The sequence below is a fragment of the Biomphalaria glabrata genome, chromosome 1, assembly GCF_947242115.1.
Source record: "Biomphalaria glabrata chromosome 1, xgBioGlab47.1, whole genome shotgun sequence".
NCBI classification, from domain to species: domain Eukaryota; kingdom Metazoa; phylum Mollusca; class Gastropoda; family Planorbidae; genus Biomphalaria; species Biomphalaria glabrata.
The window spans coordinates 58,376,676-58,397,989 of NC_074711.1; the positions used below are offsets into that span (position 1 = coordinate 58,376,676).

At 36.4% G+C, this 21,314-nt stretch overlaps 1 protein-coding gene across 6 annotated transcripts in view; it reads right to left on the reverse strand.

Moving 5' to 3' along the window:
• Nucleotides 1–663: 663 nt before the first annotated feature.
• LOC106051400 (corticotropin-releasing factor receptor 2-like) overlaps nucleotides 664–21,314 on the reverse strand; it is a 249,220-nt gene continuing 228,569 nt past the window's right edge. For 4 of the 6 annotated variants that reach the window (XM_056004473.1, XM_056004466.1, XM_056004495.1 and 1 more), the window contains 11 exons: nucleotides 20,940–21,056; nucleotides 17,769–17,866; nucleotides 16,493–16,590; nucleotides 15,240–15,357; nucleotides 13,740–13,893; nucleotides 12,100–12,160; nucleotides 10,065–10,137; nucleotides 9,051–9,136; nucleotides 7,900–8,035; nucleotides 6,620–6,661; nucleotides 4,227–5,600 (listed from right to left, as the gene is read on the reverse strand). In XM_056004473.1, the coding sequence (XP_055860448.1) occupies nucleotides 5,352–5,600; nucleotides 6,620–6,661; nucleotides 7,900–8,035; nucleotides 9,051–9,136; nucleotides 10,065–10,137; nucleotides 12,100–12,160; nucleotides 13,740–13,893; nucleotides 15,240–15,357; nucleotides 16,493–16,590; nucleotides 17,769–17,866; nucleotides 20,940–21,056 (1,232 nt within the window). In that variant the 3' untranslated portion in view covers nucleotides 4,227–5,351. Of the gene's footprint in view, nucleotides 759–4,226; nucleotides 5,601–6,619; nucleotides 6,662–7,899; nucleotides 8,036–9,050; nucleotides 9,137–10,064; nucleotides 10,138–12,099; nucleotides 12,161–13,739; nucleotides 13,894–15,239; nucleotides 15,358–16,492; nucleotides 16,591–17,768; nucleotides 17,867–20,939; nucleotides 21,311–21,314 lie in introns of those variants that run through there. The other 2 variants (XM_056004480.1, XM_056004502.1) reach the window with 2 other exon arrangements.

Sequence of the window (21,314 nt, forward strand, 5' to 3'; positions counted from 1 at the left end):
GATAAAAACAACATCCAAAAGAAACGAAACATTTCATTTGTGGTGAAAAGTTTTATATTTTGAAAGGTACACGTGGAAACAACAAACAAGGAAACCAATCCTGTTTGTACTTTGGGATCAAAGATTAGGCACACTTACCAGTTGCCTCGTTGAAGCAGACTTGGGGCTTGTGCTAAAAAGTTTTCTTTGACCTCCTGAGCCAAAATTATCAATACATGACAAAAATAATTCACCATGTAACAATTTGACATATTTACAAAATAATTCAATGAATCAGGGTTATCATTTAGAGTTACTGTCAACAAATCGAATCATTTATAACATTTAAAAAATACGTTTCACAACTTTAACATTGACAACGAGAGCGGTAGCCTCCCTTTGATTACGCTACGCCATTTCGAGTGAACAACAGCACCAAATAATTGTAAGTCTTTTTTTGAGTCTTCAGTATTGTGTTACTTGAGTGGATTCCATCGAAAAATTAATTATGATTATGTAAATCCAATGTTATACTTTCTCACCTCTCCGCAAGTTCTACAAAATAGAGTTTGGACTAGGTGACTAGGGCGTACTGGACATGGTGTAACATGAAAACTGAGCTATACAAGAGTTATTAAAATATAAAAGTCAAGATAATAAAAAAGTAATTTATTTTAAATAATATTTAATGTGTTTCCTGCCTCTCTGAAACTGTCATTCCATATTGGCCTTTGGTTAGATACAAGGTCACAATAGATAGACAATATCAAGACATCAAACTGAAGAGGAAAAAAAAAAGCAGAGAAAAGTATTTGTTTATAAGTACAATTTCAACATTTGAAAAGAACTTGGCATACAAATAGAAATGTATTCTCTGCGTTTGGAGAGCGTACTAACTCTCTATTTAAAATTGTGCTTTAAAAAAATTCAAAGATTTAAACCTGCACTGATCGATTCATAGTTTATCAGAAATCTCACAGGCTCTTTTCATTTCATCTGCCCACTGAATTTGTTTTTATGCCCACTGTATCTGCCCATTTCAATGCTAGGCTTCTGGCCTTCTGAAACACTAGTGGAGCAGGCTCTGATTGTATTTTCCAAATATTTCAACAGTGATTCAATAACAAGCACTAGAATGAAAGTAACCGAGCTGCGCATTAGAAACAACAATCTCGCGAGAGTATAGAAAAACAACTCTTAGAAACAACTCTTTCAAACGAGCTTTGATACAATTCTTTAAAACAATCTTTTGTAAAACACAATTACAATATTTTAATATTCACAATATTGGATACAGTTTTTGGGTAACTGTTCTATCACATTAAAAAAAGGTTTAAGATTTTACATAATACTCAGTATTCAAAACAATGACCTTAAACATTTCAAACACTTTGGAATCAAGTAAAAAATACAAGTAACATAAGAAAAAAATTACATAAAAAGTATTTTTTTAAAAAGACCATTCCTTCTTTATGAAGATACTAGTCTGACATAACCCGCGGCCTGCGGGTGTAAGTTTGTGTTTACTAATCTAGCGAATTGGATTTAGATGTATGTTAAACTTAGCTAATGATCCTTTAAAGTTTTTTTTCTCTTTCGCTACGAAAATAAAATTAGTTTTGCGAAAATGGGTTTACCCGAAGTCGATACATTCATATCTATTAAAAGAGCGATAGCTTTGTTAAATGAATGGGATTATAAAGTGAACAATTAAACGAAATAATTTTTAGTACGCGATTCATGAATGAATATAGATCTAGGCCTATCTCAACTCGGCTTCGCAGCTTTTGTAAAAGAATGTAGTCTCTTAAAAATAATGCTTTAGAAAACCAAATTTGAATGTTTATTTGATCAAAATATGAAATGAATGGACTATAATTAGTATGTTTATGTGTTAAAGTATAAAACTATCTGTGCGAAGAGAAGTTTTATCATCTTAGAGTTGAATTAGAGTTTTAGATCTAGGGATGGGATTATAAAGTAAACAATTAAACGAATTAATTTTTAGTACGCGATTCATTACGGTATTGTCTAATGAAAGAATGTTTGTCAGGAAATCTGCAGTCACAGATTTAACGAACTAATTAATTCAAAAAATGCTTTTGAAACACAAAATTGAAGGTTAATTTTATAATATAATAAAATCAATGGATCTTCTTTTGTATTTTCATGTGTCAAAGTAAAAAACTATCTGCGCAAAGTGTATTTCTAAAAATTAGATCTAGGTCTAAATCCTTTCGATCTTTTCTATGTCAACATTGTAGACATGACCTAGATCCATAAAATACTATAGCTGTAATAGAGTCGGACAACTTTATTTTTTTTTAGGGTCTTAAGTTTGTTTTAGGCCTACAATACATACACTAAGGTCTAAGTTGGTACCTAGGAAACATACTTGCCAAGTTTTATCAAGATTGGTCAAGCGGTTTTGATGTCTATAAGTAACATACATACACCTCACATTCTACTTTATAGTATAGAATTAACCATTTCTAAGAACATTTTTTTTGCTCTTAATAATTAATGAATGATAAAAAAAGGAAAGGACTGTATATAAAATTCTAATACTTGTTCTATTGTTCCAGACTTAAAAAGACGGTGCGCCAAATGTTCCTGAAAGATTTTTTTTTTAGTTAACTCTTGAATGAATACATGCGGGAATACCCGCTGACGTACGGGTGTCCAAGATATAGAATGCCTGAGCCCCAGTCCCCATACCATATTGAAAGATTATTATATTTGGAAAACTCATAATGGTCAATCTAGAGTTTTCCCAGTAAGGCCAATTAGCTAGTAATTCTTTTCCAAAAGATAAACGTAAACTGTCAAATTTCTAGGAAAATCATTAGAATCAGAGAACGCTGTCCACCCAGGTTTTAGTTATTTGACCCGCTTAAGAATTTGCAAACTGATAAGGGGAATGTTAAAAAAACATGTCACCGGTTTTGTTCACTTTGTGTGTGTGTTTGTGTGAGAGAGAGAGAGAGACAGAAAGAGAGAGAGAGACAGAGAGCGCGAGAGAGAGGGGAAGAGAGAGGAAGAGAGAGGGGGGGGGAGAGGAAGTGAGAGAGAGATATATTCTTATAGGTTTGGTTGTATTTCTATGAGATCATCAGACTACATCGAGCTTGAAACAGCTTAGAACAGCTTGAAACAGCTTAGAACAGCTTGAAACAGCTTAGATCAGCTTGAAACAGCTTAGAACAGCTTAAAATATCTTAGAACAGCTTAGAACATTGTGATGAGTTACATACTTCATATAGACGAAGTAAATAGAAAGAATTTGAACTTAGTACTGACTGATTCACTGATTTAGTACTGTGTGTGTGTGTGTGGTAGAAGTAAATTTTGTATTTTTTTTTTGCAAGCTTCCTATGTTCCTTCAAATTCGAAGTCAACGGCGAATGGCTTCGAATCGGGTTCGAACCCGGGACCACAGAGACCATGTAGTCTAGAGAGCCACCCACACGACTTCCTAAGACATTTTAGACATCTGCATTTATATAGAAATTACTTTCAGATAAAAATAAAAATCCTTTCGAAACTGTATCATTAATATGAATGGTACACGAGATGGTCACTAGCCAATTTAACTTATCTTGCTGTCAAAGTCACCTCTATGTCACTCTGACATTCTGACCTAAGATCTAAGTCACCCACTCATCCACAACACCAACAGGAGACTTAGATTTACCTTGAAGGACTAGAGAGACATGGAGAATGTAGTATAAACATTTAGACGCCTTGGACAAACATTGATGGAGTGCCTAATTTAAATCGGGTGGAACAGATAATTGACAAGAGTCACGGCTGTAAAGTGTCTATTTACAAGAACAGCAAGAACTAGTGTTGGCTTGATGGCAAATGTCTCTCCCCCCCCCCAAACACCAAAGCGGTTCGCAGACCGCATCGCCTTAGTTCCACCATTAGTGCAATTTTAATTTAACATACGAGAGTCACATTTAGATTTAAACACTTCCACATTTGTTTTCTTTCTTTATCCAGAAATATGATCTATTTAGATCATGAAATAAACTGCAAAATAGTTTTGGATGCAATATTAAGATAGAAAAGGCGATATTTGTAGAGTGGAAAGTTTGAAAACGTGTATGGATGGTTAGATTTAGATATAAATATCTCGGGTGGTACACCCATCGGTTTAAGCTGCGATCATATAAATGAATCGTTCATGGTCACGTGATAACTGTTGCCACCAAGATCAAATGCAATTCAACCAACAGAACTGTTTCTGAGGTTCCATTCAACCAACAGAACTGTTTCTGAGGTTCCATTCAACCAACAGAACTGTTTTCTGAAGTTCCATTCAACCAACAGAACTGTTTTCTGAAGTTCCATTCAACCAACAGAACTGTTTTCTGAAGTGCCATTTAACCAACAGAACTGTTTTCTGAAGTGCCATTCAACCAACAGAACTGTTTTCTGAAATGCCATTCAACCAACAGAACTGTTTTCTGAAGTCCCATTCAACCAACAGAACTGTTTTCTGAAGTGCCATTCAACCAACAGAACTGTTTTCTGAAATGCCATTCAACCAACAGAACTGTTTTCTGAAGTGCCATTCAACCAACAGAACTGTTTTCTGAAGTGCCATTCAACCAACAGAACTGTTTTCTGAAATGCCATTCAACCAACAGAACTGTTTTCTGAAGTGCCATTCAACCAACAGAACTGTTTTCTGAAGTGCCATTCAACCAACAGAACTGTTTTCTGAAGTGCCATTCAACCAACAGAACTGTTTTCTGAAATGCCATTCAACCAACAGAACTGTTTTCTGAAGTGCCATTCAACCAACAGAACTGTTTCTGAGGTTCCATTCAACCAACAGAACTGTTTTCTGAAGTGCCATTCAACCAACAGAACTGTTTTCTGAAATGCCAATCAACCAACAGAACTGTTTTCTGAAGTTCCATTCCATTTGACATAATTTGTAGATCACAGGACCGTGTAACCACGTGAAAAACTAAATTACTTCTTGGTCTTCAGACTCGAGGACAAGTCACATGTAAGTCCAATACAAAGACCAGAACGATTAGCAGCACTTAGAATTTCAAAATATGTTTAATAAAACTTGTCGATTAGTTGGCTATTGTAATTTTGTGTTCACTAAAAGTCTTTTTTTTTCATGCGTAAACTTCTGTTGGTTAATCAATCTTTGTAGAATACAAATATTAGTACACTAATTTAGTAATGGCTTATTAGTCGTATTTTAGCGCTTTTATGGCAAACGTTTCCTAGGGTTTATTTTCTTGTCTTATCTTCAGCAAAACGTTCATCCTAAAAAAAGTACCAGTCCTATATGTCTTACTCTAGTACCGTGAGACATTGTCAATACAGTCCAACCACTGAACTATTTACAACACGTTGTCCATCATGGCAGCACTGGCTTCCGTTTCCATCGCCTCTTTGTCTCCTTCCCCTGCTCTGGAATATTTCGAGACCACGGATTGCTTGGGGCTCCCTGCCTTTCCGTTGCACGTGGTGGATGTCATGGCGTAGCAGCTGGAGCGCCTCCTAGCGGTGAAGAACGAGGACATGGTGTATCTGCCAAAAGTTCGGCTGTCTTGAAGCGCACTGAACTTCTGACGTAATACAGTCTGGACCTTTGAAAATGTCAGAATTAGAAAGTGACGAAACTTTATTTATTTTTTTCTAAGTATGACAAATTTACAAAAATTTAAGCATTCCAGTCACTTGAGTGCAGTGGCGTAGCTAGGGTGGGGAGGGAGGGTCCAAATTTGAAATCACATCGCCACCCTCAATGAGTGCACGAAATTTGTTTTTACATTAAATAGTTATGCTATGAACTCATGTCTTGATGTCGAATGTAAAAATGCAGGGATCCCTAAAATGTAAAGCCACCCCCACCCCCCGGGTTCCCGAATCCCTAACTACGCCACTGCTTGAGTGTTTCTTTTTCAATCTAGGAATCAGGGCTTCGTGCAGGATTGGGATTAACTGCTAAATAAAACAACAACTCCCATAATACATTCTTGTGAATCGCCAAAATGTGGTCCTAGTTTGCTTATACATTTTTTTTAGTATTATCGTAGCTATCTTATCTTATCTTATATAATATAGACGTTACTTCAAAAAAGAAGATGATTACGTCCTACGCGTCATGCATTTAGTCATGCATATTAACCAATGACTTAAATTCTGCCAAGTCACTGGTTTTCATGGCTAGCTCAGGCAACCCATTCCATGCTCTAATAGCACTAGGGAAGAAGGAGTATTTGTAAAATTTGACAATGACCACAGAAGTCAGGGACAACTTCACGCTGATTGTTTACCCGGAGAAAAAATGTTTACAATATTTATCTCATGTTACATACTTATTTCCCTTAGAATAGAACCCTGGTTACACGGCAATTAGGAAGCCAATGAAGGGAAAGAAGAGATCCAACTTACCTCCCCATTTAAAATCAATAGAAAGATAAAACATATTCAGCTTAACCCCTTCCCCCTTCTCACACTCATAGTTCTTTTTTAAAATCAATGTAGGGATAGAAGATATACAACTTACACCCCCCCCCCTTTGTTTAAAATCAACATAGGGATGAAATATACTTACCCCCTCCCTTTATTTTGTTTAAAATCAACATAGTGATATACAACTTACCTCGCCGTTTAAAAAACAATAAAAGATGGCCACAAACAAACCCTACAGAAAGAGAGGAAAAATACATGAGAGTTGAGAGAGACACAACAAAAAGTTCTATCAAGCAATTCTTTTTACGTTTTACACAACTCTATATACTATCAAGCTCTACGTGGCCTGTACACAACTCTATATACTATCAAGCTCTACGTGGCCTGTACACAACTCTATATACTATCAAGCTCTGTGTGGCCTGTACACAACTCTATATACTATCAAGCTCTATGTGGCCTGTACATTACAAACTGACAAAAACTATAAGAAATATAAAAGACTTGTAGATAGACAAAAAAGGTACATGTATTTAGGATTCCTCCACCCTACCTCTAGTAATTTCAAATAGAAGAACAAAAAAGAACTGAGAACAAATAAATGTTTTGTATCAAGGGAAATCTTTTGTCATCTGAGTTAAAATGAACCAAAAAAAAGTTACATGCATAAAATTAGAACTACAATAAATACTATCATAAAATATTCACAGTTAAGCAAAATGCCACTGTTTCTGCTACATCATCACATTATAAATTTCTTTTTCTGAAATGACTGGCAGAAAAATGTAAGCCAAGGATTTTGTTAGCAGACTTCAAATATTCATTCATTATCTATATCTCGGACGAGTTATTTGAACTCCCGTCAGAGCACGAGACTTCCCTTTCTCCACAAGGTTTCAGCACAGAAGGAAGACAACTAGAAATATTCAAGAGAATGAGGTTCTTTGACGCTGTGCTATTTCGTATGTTTAGTCTAAAGCTGAAGTTGAGAGATGATTGTGTGCACAGCAAGAGAGAAGGAGGAACATAGCTGTACAATTCAAAGCGATTCTCTTCATGCGTCTTTTTTTTCCTTTATTCATCTTTTTCCTCTATGTATCTTTTTTTTTTTCTATGCATCTTTTCACAATCATCTGTTTTTTTTTACTACGCATCTTTTTTTTTTTCTATGCTTTTTTTTCATTGCATCTTTTTTTCTCTATGCATATTCTTGACACTACTTTCTTTCTTTAGACCACTTTCTTTGTGGCTGCAAGGGGGGATAACCACAATAGGGGAGACACTACTTTAAGAAATGACACGCAGAGTTATGGAACTTAACAGAGTCTGGTTGTACACTTTCATTAGGAATTCTGTCTGTTTTGTCTTTGAGTCTAGCCGCTTGGTTTAAAACCAAGAGAAAGGACAAAAATAAAACCCACAAAACAATACGAATTAGATATACAGATAGTAAACAGATCCAAAACTGACCTGGAGGGATTGCAAGGTCACAGACAGGACGTAGTAGATGCGTTCCAGAGTCTCGTGACGAACGGGGGGCACTAGTAGTAGAATGTAGGTCACGCCTAGCAAGGGCAGTAACACAACGATGGCTTTTAGGGCTTTCCTACATTGAATTAGCAGAAGTGAAAATATTGAGTATTGAAATCTTCAGTATCCATTTTGAAAGACTGGGATCTTAATGTCAAAATAAGAAACATTGTGGATTTGAATACTAAAATTTAAACACAGTAATCGCTTCCATGTTAACATCTTGATTTCTTAAGATCTTATAATATCCGTTTTAGCAATCAGTACGGTAAAATGTACAAAGAAGAGAAAGCAATATAAAGAAATATATAGAGGAGCCAAAAGAAAAGCGTAAGAAAATTAAAATAGAACGATCAGATGATATTGAAAAACCACTGACTGATTGATTAATTACTCAACACATCTAATCAAAAGTCTTACAGATTCGGATGTAATTTCGTACACCCGTTCCCTTTACCTCCTAGGAGCTCACTACGAACCGGTTTTAACAGATTCGCAACCTGACATGCGCAATTCGAGAAAACCCACAAACTTTCTATCAAACCTTTGTATTTTATTTTCGGTATTTTCCCAAAAAGGCATCAGACTATATATAGAGCAAAAAGTCATGAAGTGGGTCTCTCCAAAAAAGTCGAACTTCTATGTCGGAGAAATTACAATGCGCAAGTTTAAAAAAAAAAATCAAAATAAGAGTTTAAGAGAGAGAAAAGAGAAAGAAAAGAGAGAGAGAGAGAGAGTGAAGAAAGATAGAGAGAGAGAGAGAGAGAAGAAAGATAGAGAGAGAGAGAAAAAGAAAGACAGCGGGCCGTTAGATTTCATTGTTACTGATGAAGTAATTCATGGGCTATGAATGTCATTAAAGGGACCACTAAAATGTGGCCCGTTTATTGAAAAAAAAAAAAAAAAAAAGAAAAGTAGTGCACTGGATACACCACAAAGCGAACTATTTCTCCCTCCGTCATGTAGGAACATCTCCAATACAATACAGGAATATCTTCCATGTTAATGTTTTGTTCTTTTTGGTCTGGTATCAACGTTGACTACAACATTAGGCTTTTTTCTCCCTTTATAATAAGGGGTCATCTACCTACCTGGACTGGCGTGTCTCAATAGTATTGGAGGCCCTAAGTTTAGTCACCAGTGTCCAGATGATGACCGTTATGAAGAAGACGTTGATCTGCAAGTAAATCAGAGGAGGTGTTGGAGAAGGAAACACCGTGTAGTGGTCAACAGTACAGTCGTTGTAATGTGAAGATATCAAGTCATATTTGGTTAATAACTACTTCTGGAGCGGTCTTTAAGTACAAGTAAGTATTCATGTCTTCCTTTCGTGCTGTGTGTGTGTGTGTGAGAGAGAGAGAAAGGGTGAAAAGGAGAAGGGGGAAGGGATGCAATAAAAAAAAAACCACTGGGCCTTAAATTGTCTTTAAAACAAGCCTCGAGCTTCCAATGAGTGACTGCTATCTGGACGAGAGTATATTTGTGGAGTGTGTTCCAATGAGTGACTGCTGTCTGGACGAGCGTCTGTTTGTGGAGTGTGACACAAGCGAAAGAAACAAGAAAAAAATAATTATATAAAAATAGCTAATCTAAGGGGAACAACTCTACATTTACATATATATGTCTCAATACTGTAAGATTTATCACATTTTCGGCAGTAAGTCCAACACATGTGTGTTTAACTGCATTTTATTCACATCCTTCTTCTTCTAACTATTGTGTCCGAGTGATGTTACTATATGTTACATGTCATGTTGATACATCATTGTACATGTAATGTTTTGATACTATTTGGAAATATGAAATTATATGTTTTATGACTGCTCTTTAATTTTGTACTGTAGCCGAGTAGATATGCCCATCATGAATGGGATAACATTATTAGGACATTAACTATTAAATTTTTAAACTGTACTTATTCTTAGTAACTTTGGGACATGATAAGTATAATTTGTTAAACATAGCTCAGAGCTACACAGAGAGCATATAAACCCCTTATCCACTTAGAGATCATAAGATTTATCTCTAGTAAAGAAATTGATTTTTTTAAGTATATGTGATTTTAAAAGCTTATCTCTGGGGAGATGCTCCAATATCTTATTTACCCCGAGAACTGTTAGAGCCGGTACATGTATGATATAGTCAACGTAGTTGGTTCCATCCTCTGGGAGCCAACATCTGGGGAGGAAACAATGAGTAACAATGAGTAACAATGAGTAATCGAATCCTAGAAGAGGTCGACTATTAATCCTTTTAAACGTCAATAGGTTCGTTGTATAGTTCAATGGAAGGAGAGAGGGAAAGCGAGGGAGAGAGATAGAAAGAAAAAGAGAGAGAAAGAGAGAAAGAGAGAGAAAGAGAGGGAGAGAGAGAGAAAGAAAGAGGGAGAGAGAGAAAGAAAGAGAGAGAGGAAGAGAGAGAAAGAAAGAGAGAGAGAAAGAAAGAAAGAGAGAGAGATAGAAAGAGATGGAGAGAGAGAAAGAGAGGGAGAGAGAGAGAAAGAAAGAGAGGGAGGGAGAGAGAAAGAAAGTAAGAGAGAGGGAGAAAGGGAGAAAGAAAGAGAGAGAGAGAGGGAGAAAGAGAGGGAGAGAGAGAGAAAGAAAGAGAGGGAGAGAGAGAAAGAAAATTGGGAGAGAGAAAGAAAGAGATAGAGAGGAAGAGAGAGAGAAAGAAAGAGAGAGAGAAAGAAAGAAAGAGAGAGAGATAGAAAGAGATGGAGAGAGAGAGAAAGAGAGGGAGAGAGAGAGAAAGAAAGAGAGGGAGAGAGAGAAAGAAAGAGAGATATGGAGAGAGAGAGAAAGAGAGAGAAAGGGAGAGATAGAGAGAGAGGAATTTCGTTACATTCAAAATTGGTGAGGTAAACTATTACAATGAATAAAACCAAATTAATATTTCTTTTAATTTAGAGAACGAAATTCATAAATAAATTTACTTTCGCTAGCGGTATTTCCCCAAAAGGCCGCAGTCTACATAAAACATTTAAACAGGTATCACGAATTAAAAAAAAAAATCATTTGTCATTTTAATACCCACCATTTCTTCTTTAAAAAAAAGACTCAAAAACAGTGCATGAATTGTATAACAAATCTTACAAAAAAACAAAAAAAACAACTAGATCTATTATACAAGATTATACGCATTTTCTAAAAGTAATGACAGTTGACCCTGCTTTAAAATTGAATAAACTTTTGGCTGAAATTTGCGCATTATATTCATTATATTATGTGAAATAAAAGAATAGGGTAGGTGATGTTTTGGTGCAGACGTTTTGGCGCGGGAGTCTCTAACAATAGATTATAAAACAATTGTTTAAAATCATTATCAATTTTTAAAATCATAAAAATTGTTGTTTTTTTTTAATACTATACTATATTATACTATTCTATACTATACTATAGTAACTATACTAAACTATATATAGTTCTATTTACTTTATATTTTTCATTTATGCACATATAAAGTTATATGTCGCGATATTGGACCGAAATCTCCAGCCACACACAAGGGATAGAACAAGAATTAGACAACAAAGCTAAATCCAGAAACGAATGGGCTAATAACTATTTGTAATTTACATACAAAACACGTTTACACACACACACACAAAACACACATATGTATCATTTTTTCATTGGCTTTAAGAACATAATAAAATGAACATTTATAATGTCACTAAAAACTTTTTGCACCAAAACGGCTGCGCCCAAACGACTTTCTTTGATCTAAAAATGTAGAAGTAATAAAAAAAAAAAGAAAAAAACAACAGAAATGAAAGTGAACTAGAAGACGAGTCTGAACATTCATTTTTCATGGCTGCCAGTCCTTAATGGACCTCATTCACCAATCGTTAACAAACAATATTTGGCCACGTGGTTCTCTCTCTCCTATACAAATTACGATCTAATTTTAATACATAGTGGCTGTCACGTGACAGTTTTTTTTAGTTGTTTTATCAATATGATCACGTGACTAAATGTTGTTTGTTTACGATTGGTGAATGAGGTCCATTGAATGAATGTTTCCTGCTTCCAAATTGTACTTTTGTTCATGGGCTCCTGGTGTTACAGCAATAGTTCAATCATTGTTACAGTTACATTCAATACAACAGAGTGTCACTACTTCCAGTAGGTTCCTACTTACAGCATGTCCTTGTATTGAGATCTGACACAAACCCAGATAATAACAAAAACAAAGGGGATACCTGGGGAAAGAAAAATATAGCGGACGTAACCAAGAAGAACTGGACCGAAACTAAAATATAGATATATTTTTTTTCCCTTTGAATTTCTTCCACAATAAACATACAAACACACACACACACAGTTATATCAAATGGGGTAGGGGTAGAGTATCTGGTAGTCCTGTTATGGTCGGAGGTCTATATTCAGAGGCGTAGTAGCTAGGGTGGGGTGAGGAAGGGAGAGAATTTGAAAATCCAGCCGGCCCCCCACTTGAGAGGCCCAAATGAGTGTTTTTACATTAAATATTAAATATTACGCAAAATGCCGGGTCGTCAAAGAGATCAACCCCTCTTCCCCCAAATGATGGCAAATTCCTAGCTAGGCCATTGTCTATATTACCACATACAAGCATGAAGTTTGTTATTCAATCATTCAATGCTTGACATAAGGCATCTTTACTAAAGATAATCTTAACTCTTGGACACTTAGATAAAACTCTATCATCTGAAGAACAAGCCATTGGGTTATATATACATCAGTTTGTTACATTTCATTTTACTTTTCAATTTTAACATCGGGCGCTTTCATTCTTGTTTGACTATGAAAGTGGTACCTAGGGGTCCTATAAGATCTCGATAGGCAGGACAAGGCAGGACAAGGCAGGACAAGGCAGGACAAGGCAGGACAAGGTCGCAAAACTGAGAAACAAAACAAATGTCGAGTCCAAGGCACCAATGAGATCCCTCTGCACTATGGGCTAGGACGACCTATGATGACCCATGGCCTAATACAGTGAAAAGCAAAAGTAGATTCTAGTTTAGTGGTATGGACCCAGTCTTGTAAACATAAAAAGACATTAGTCTAGACTAGAATACTAGATCTAGTTCGAAGTATTATGTATGGCCTCCTTCAGTCTTAAAGCGACTTGTGGAACCTCTCTTAGAACCGAAACAAATGCCTAGGCATTAGCAATCGACTAGGGACGGAACCATGTCGCCCACTCAGTAGTTCCCCTCACCCTGTCCACGCAGCTGATGTGTCCAAAGAAAAGTCGGTGCTAATACAGTTTGGGATCAGCGGCACTGCAGGCACTGCCAGGGTGTGACACAGTGTGCTGCACGAGGCCGTGCCTCACATGCAGCAGAGGTTTGTATACAGAGTTCTCTTTCTCTTAAGTAAGTAGCCTGGCAAGGCTAAAGAGCAGTTCAGATAATGATTTCTTTATAAAATCGTACGCAAAATGGACATGAGCGTCTTTTAATCCCGGCCCAGCCGTGTTCAATATAAGAAAAAAGACGCAAGCCAAATTTAATTGTAAAGATGATTATATTTTGAAACATTGTAACAGTCAAACCAAATTTTTACTATATGGAAATAAGGTAGTTATATTTTCCCAAAGATATAAATAAACTGTCAAATTTGTCAGGAAATCGTTAGAGCCGAAATTCCCGTCCACCAAATGTCCAATTTCCAGTTTGACCCCATGAAAAGTTTGCAAGCTAATAGAAGAAATTGTGAATATATTCTTGCATAAGAACTAGCATGAAAAAATATTGTAATAGATGAAATGATTTAAAAGGTTAGCTAAACCAATCTTACCCCATCCAATTAGGATGTAATGCCAGAGGCGTATCTTGTGCACTGAGTAAGCCCAGATAACAATAGTGAATAAATACAGACCTTCCACAAACATCCAAAAGAAGATGGCGCTATGAAAGTAGGTCAAAATTGTCACCAAAATTTTACACAGCACCTGGGAATAAAAAAAAAAAAAGAAAAATGTACATTTTTCTTTACATTTTGTGAATATTATACGCACTGACCGGCTCATTGTTTGTACTGAATAGCCTGTAGCTAGCGTACAATTGAAAACATTGAAGTTTATATCAGGTGCAGTAGTTGAACCTTAACAGCGATCAATTTTTAACTGTTTTAACCTGCGTTTCACAATTTTTACATAGAGTTTCTTTTTGTTATCTCAATTTTAAAATCGATCTTTAATATGTCATGTCTTCTAATGTAAAACATCATGTCGAATATTATACTATCGGATCTTCAGTATCTTTTCTAGTTTACGAGATCTAAACGGACGGACGGATGAACGGACGGACCACACAAAACTAATAGCAGCTTTTCCTCTTTTGTGGGACGCTAAAAATGCTAATTTAAATGTTATTTTTAAGAAAGAAAGGAACTTCGCTTTAGTTGTAAGTATTAAAAAACCCAGACCATATTAGATTTACGTAAAGATATAGGCACAGTTTAGATAATCTATTTATAAACTTTAAGTAACTTTAAATGTAATAATCAAGTCATCGCTTACACTACGGCTGACTACGTCGTTGTTATTTAAAAAGCTTTTCTCTTAATAACTAATGAATTTAAGATTGAAAACAATGGAACACTTTTTTTTACCCGCCACTCTCCCTTCTTCAGCCCAGAGAAAGAATCCTGGTTAAGCGAATGTATAGATGTACTAGATTTTAAACTAGTCCAATGATAAACCTTTAGATCTAGATTCTAGACTTCAAAGACGATGCGCACAATTTTTCTGAACATTATTTGTATTCAAGTCTTCAATCAATAGAGCAACACATTTGGAAATCCCCGAAAGCGATAGTCCTTTCTTAGCTTTTGATATGCTGAAAATATTGAAACCTGCCTGAGTGGACTGCTTCGGGGGACGATTTTGAATTTGTGTTTCCACACAGGCTATCTTTGTAACCTTGTTTCTTTAGGATTAACATTTTAAAATAACTTGCAACGACTTCGGTTCCACACCCTAAAACTGTCTAACATTACGACGTGAGCCGAGTGTTTCCTTCGTGTCTTTAAACCTTATCAGATGTGAACAAGAGACCTTCCTCGGGTGGATCTAGTGTCTCCATAACAAAACAAATAATTCTTTCAACACGAAATCTTTGTCCGAAAAAACAGAATACTTCAGTCACGATCTTTCTCTTTTCTTCTCCCTCTCTCTCTTTCGTGCTCTCTTTTTCTCTTGCTCAATCGTTCTCTTATTCTCTTGCTCTAGATTTCCCTATCTTACTCTTTCTCGCCGTGTCTTCTTTACGTTCGCGACACCAAGAAACAGCTTACCGGTGGAGCAGAAGCCAAACTGAAAGATGCGAGTCTCAGGATCAGCCATTTCACATTGGTCACCAAAAGGGCTACCATCAGGTTACAATGAATTATATTCCGAAGACACCTGAGACTTCTGGCAGAGAGACGCAAAACAAAACAAACTAGTTGTGAAATCAAAGTCGCATTTCTAAAGCAAAGACAATTATAAAACAGCACCAGAATTAATACAAACATTATACAACCATAAGCCAAGATATAAGCAAAGTTATTGGGTCATAAACACAGGTATTAGTTATTACAGTTATTACAGAACAGTTATTAGCAAAAACATTTACGGTTATGTTATTTGAGATGTTCACGATGCCAAGCAATTATTTGAATGCCAGTGATGCCAACTAAAATATAAATAAAAAACTTAAGCAACAAAACGGAAGGGTTTGGGAAATTTTGATTTGGCTGTGCTAAAAGTGGACAACAATAATTATATCATTTGTTTAAATTAAAGCTTATCAACATTTCTTTTATTCTGAGCACGGGAGACACCAAAATCTAGTTATTTATAAGTTGTTCCGTCATTGAGAAAATCTTAGAGTAAAGTTATACACATGAAAATTATCAAATCAATACAGTTATTGTAAAACTAGAGAGAGGGTTGTGGTGGCCGAGTGGTAAAGAGCTTGACTTCCGAACCAAAGATCTCGACTTCAAATTCTGATCAAGAGATTTTGAAGTTGAGATTTTCCGGGCACCTACGAGTCCACCCAAAATCCTCTGGGGGGGGGGGGGACTAAAGGTTGTTGGTCGTTATGCTGGTCACAGCATACAATGAAGCAATCCATGTTTTATGGAAAATCGCTTGTTTGACTAACATCAAGAAATCATGTAACTTTAAATAAATAATTTATCTTATAATTTACAGACGATCCTTCAAAAAAAGAAGATAATCCCATCCTACGCATATCCGTGTATCTAGTCATGCATGTTAATGAGAGACTCATCTTCAGCTAAGTCAGTGGTTTTCCTAGTTAAGTCAGCCCACTGGTTCACTGCTCTAATGGCACCAGGGAACAACGAATTTATCCTAGCATATTTAATTAAAAAAATATTTCTTTAATTCGGTGTCTTTCTGAGTATTTTATGGAGTTTCGTTTGTTTTTTTTAGTATAAAAAAAGAATAATTATCCAAGCAATTCTTTCCTTATTAATAATGAAATACATCAATGAATGTATCTGCAAAGATTTAAACTTTAGTCTAATAGAAAACTTACTTGAAATTCAGAAATATGGTCAAGGCCACGAGAAGTGCTATGGTCGTTATAGTGAAGCCGATGTCATAGAGAATCCAGGCTTCCGGTGATGTTGATGTCTGAAATAATCATAGTAGGTCAGCGCTGTCCAGTATTGTCCCTTGGAACAAGTCCACTCGAACGTAACGAGTTAAAACACATTATATAGACACACAATTACAAATAACCACATACAAACGCGCAAACGGGCATACAGACATACATATACGATAAAGCAGTGACGCCCAACCTTCTTCAGCCGGCGGCCCAAATAAATTCCCCACACTTTCGTCGCGGGCCTCATCATAGCGAAAATGGAAATGTAATAAAGCAGAGGATATTTTGATTAGAAACAAGTTGTATCCAACATTCCTATAGCAACTAGTTGGATGTTCCAAGCTGTTTTACCGAAACAAACTTTTGAAAACAGACATACTTAATGTATTTTTACAAAAAGTAAAAATCTGTCCACTTTTATTGTGTACACTCAAAGCCAAGTTTTCGTGTGTTCAGCAGTCCCATTTCATCGACACTGAAATGTTAAACAGCAAGCTACAATTCACGTTGCTACCAAAAACAGTCAACTCAAAATGGCACGGACACGGTTCGTTTGTTTTTTTATTATATATTTTGCATTCCGATTGATTGTATTGTGGACAAAAGTTCTGACGGGTTGGATAGACCAGCATCGCGGGCCGAATGTGGCCCGCGGGCCGTATTTTGGGCATGACTGCGATAAAGCGTTGTAAACGTAAATAAATTAAAAGATTCTCATTTTTTTACTAAATATGTTACGTCGGTTGAATCATTACAAAGCTTAAGTTAACCTTACTAATTACTAGCTTTTTACGTTTATTGTTATCCAGAGGAGACAATAAATAATTTAAAAAGTAAAATATGAATACAGTGTGATTATAATTTTTCTGCCACAAAAGCATATTTTAGTAAGAATATAATAGGGTTTTGTTTCATAGTATGCTATATTTAAAAAAAATTGACAGATCTTGATATTAATTACTAAAAAATTGTAAATATATAAAAAGTATTTGTTAAGCTTAATCGGTTATGAGATTATGTAACATTGGTATATATAATTATAAAAATTGCATTTGATGTTTTGAACCATTTATCTATATGAGTTAGTGTTATAGGTAAACTAACATAGCTTATGATGTAATTAATACATGAAGCATATTTAGACATCTACTTAAGGTGTAAACAACGAAATCACATGGTTATTCTAGAAGTACCACTCTACCTTATGAGTTTCCATTGAATGAGTGGTGTTAGGCATGCAGGCCGAGTAGTTAGCAGTCTCCCAGGTTCCATTATCTCTGCATAACTTGGTGACATTAGCTTAAACAAATACCAGAAGACACTGGTCACTGATGTGTGGTGCATACTGTTTAACAACATCATTGTACATTGTAATGTCCAAAGCTGCCATCACCCTCCTCTGCCACATACCCCACCTACCGCATACACCATCTACCACATACCTCATCTACCACATACCCGATATACCACATACCCCATCTACCACATACCTCATCTACCACATACCTCATACACCACATACCCATCTACCACATACATCATCTACCGCATACCCCATCTACCGCATACCCCATCTACCACATACCTCATCTACCACATACCTCATCTACCGCATACCCATCTACCACATACCTCATCTACCGCATACCCCATCTACCACATACCTCATCTACCACATACCTCATCTACCACATACCTCATCTACCGCATACCTCATCTATTGCATACCTCATCTAACATACCTCATCTACCACATACCTCATCTAACATACCTCATCTACCACATACCTCATCTAACATACCTCATCTACCACATACCTCATCTACCACATACCTCATCTACCGCATACCCCATCTACCACATACCTCATCTACCACATACCTCATCTACCACATACCTCATCTACCGCATACCTCATCTATTGCATACCTCATCTAACATACCTCATCTACCGCATACCTCATCTAACATACCTCATCTATCGCATACCTCATCTACCACATACCTCATCTAACATACCTCATCTACCGCATACCTCATCTAACATACCTCATCTACCGCATACCTCATCTAACATACCTCATCTACCACATACCTCATCTACCGCATACCTCATCTACCACATACCTCATCTACTACATACCTCATCTACCGCATACCCCATCTACCACATACCTCATCTACCACATACCTCATCTACCACATACCTCATCTACCTCATACCTCATCTACCGCATAACTCATCTACCGCATACCCCATCTAACATACCTCATCTACCGCATACCCCATCTACCACATACCTCATCTACCACATACCCCATCTACCACATACCTCATCTACCACATACCTCATCTACCACATACCTCATCTACCACATACCTCATCTACCACATACCCCATCTACCACATACCTCATCTACCACATACCTCATCTACCCCATACCCCATCTACCACATACCTCATCTACACATACCCCATCTACCACATGCCTCATCTACCACATACCTCATCTACCACATACCTCATCTAACCCATACCCCATCTACCACATACCCCATCTACAACACACACAATCTACCACATACCTCATCTACCATATGCCTTTTCCACTTTTACCTAATAGTCTAACCATGTCATCATGTCGCACTTGTACCTTATACTCTTCCACTATATACCGCCTCTACCATATATATAACCATTTCACCTTGCGCTCCTTGAGAATACTCCTTCCTTTCTAGTTATCTACTACTGACTTTTTTTTACATTACCTTTAAGACGTTTGTAAAGTGAAGAAAGAAGTTGATATTTTACAATGTTAGACGTTGCCCATAATTGCCTAAAGAGTTGTCGAACATTGCCTATCAACATTTAAAGTACCATATCATTAACAGAATCTCCATGACAACTAACAACTATTTCTCAAAGAAGAAAAAAATAGAACGAAATAATCTGTAGCACATTTTTAATGTCTGACCATTATTTCCATACGCTCATTGTTTTGTTCAGTATACAGTACATAAGTGTTTATAAATTTCTAGAAGATCTGCTCTCATCATGAGATATTTCAAATACAATTATTCAAGTGAAAAGGGGTTTTAGATTCTAACAAGAGAGAGAGAGAGAGAGAGAGAGAGAGAGAGAGAGGGGGGGGGGGGTATTAGTAATATATTGGAAGTCTTACTAGATGTACTAGAACTACTAGAGGTACTCGAGTTCACTAGAAGTACTAGTCAGATGGAAATTAAATTTGTGTGTGTGTGTATCGCTGCCTTGCAATATTTTAAGTTATTATTTCAGTAGTAATTCATATTTTAAGAAAATTGACTTCGATCAAAGAAGACACATCTTTAATTTCCCACGAAATGCCACACCCTGCTTTGCATGAAACTACCAAGCACTTTGTGCAAGATGTTACTCAATTTTTTCTTCTTTAGTTAATCATAGCAATAACTTCCATGTCAATTTCTTAGCTAAAGTCAGGTTGCGAAATTTTTCAAAATTTTAAATTTTGATAAGTTGTCTTCAGACGTCTCGTAATTTTGTTATTTTAGAAATGTCCGCTATTTATCAACACAGCAAATTCAATTGAACGTCTTTCTGTTCAGTCAGTTATCATCCAAAACAATTTCCTCACTAGCCATAAAGTTAAACAATAATATTTTACGCTTTTATTGTCACTTTTTTGCAAAAAGTGCAATTTTTTCCACTTGGATGTAACCCGCACTCGGTTCGGTTCGGCCCGCACTCCAAGTTAAGCCACTCGTGGCACTAGAAGTACTAAAATACTACAGACATTAGAGGTACTAGAATTTTTCGAAGAAACAGAGGTACTAAAACACTAGAACTACTAGAAGTAACAGAAGTACTAGAGAAACTAGAGCTACTAGAAGTAACAGAAGTACTAGAGGAACTAGAGCTACTAGAAGTAACAGAAGTACTAGAGGAACTAGAGCTACTAGAAGTAACAGAAGTACTAGAGGAACTAGAGCTACTAGAAGTAACAGAAGTACTAGAGGAACTAGAGCTACTAGAAGTAACAGAAGTACTAGAGGAACTAGAGTTACTAGAAGTAACAGAAGTACTAGAGGAACTAGAGCTACTAGAAGTAACAGAAGTACTAGAGGAATTAAAACAGAAGTAGAGGAATTAAAACAGAAGTACTAGAGGAATTAAAACAGAAGTTCTAGAGGATCTAAAGCTACTAGAAGTAACAGAAGTACTATAGAAACTAGAAGAACTACTAGAAGTAACAGAAGTACTAGAGGAATTAAAACAAAAGTACTAGAGGAACTAGAGGTATGGCTTGCACACTACAGTAGAATTTATTTCTGAAAGAAACCACCATTAGAGATTTGTGTCACAACTTACCAGTTTGATCCACGACACTATGTTCAGGGCACCGCTCCTGGGCCACAGCCCCGGCACTTGTCGCCGGCCAGCATGTGAATGTGTCGGATGTTGAGTTGCAGTAGAGGACGTCTGGCTCTGAAAGATGGAGCAAAACACTGAGAGGCGTGTCAGAATTGCACGTTTTCTGGGGCTCGTATTGAAAATTTGGGAAGAAGTGGCGGATGTAATCCATTGAGATGTTGTCAGGCCACTTTTGTAGAAGATACAGCTTTAGGAAGTCATCACAGAGTAGGGCTTACAGTATAGATGGCTTACAGTAGAGAATGTTTAGTCCTAATGTGATAGTTTTCTTTCTGTGATCAACCTCAACGCGTGTTCAACAGAACCAACTAT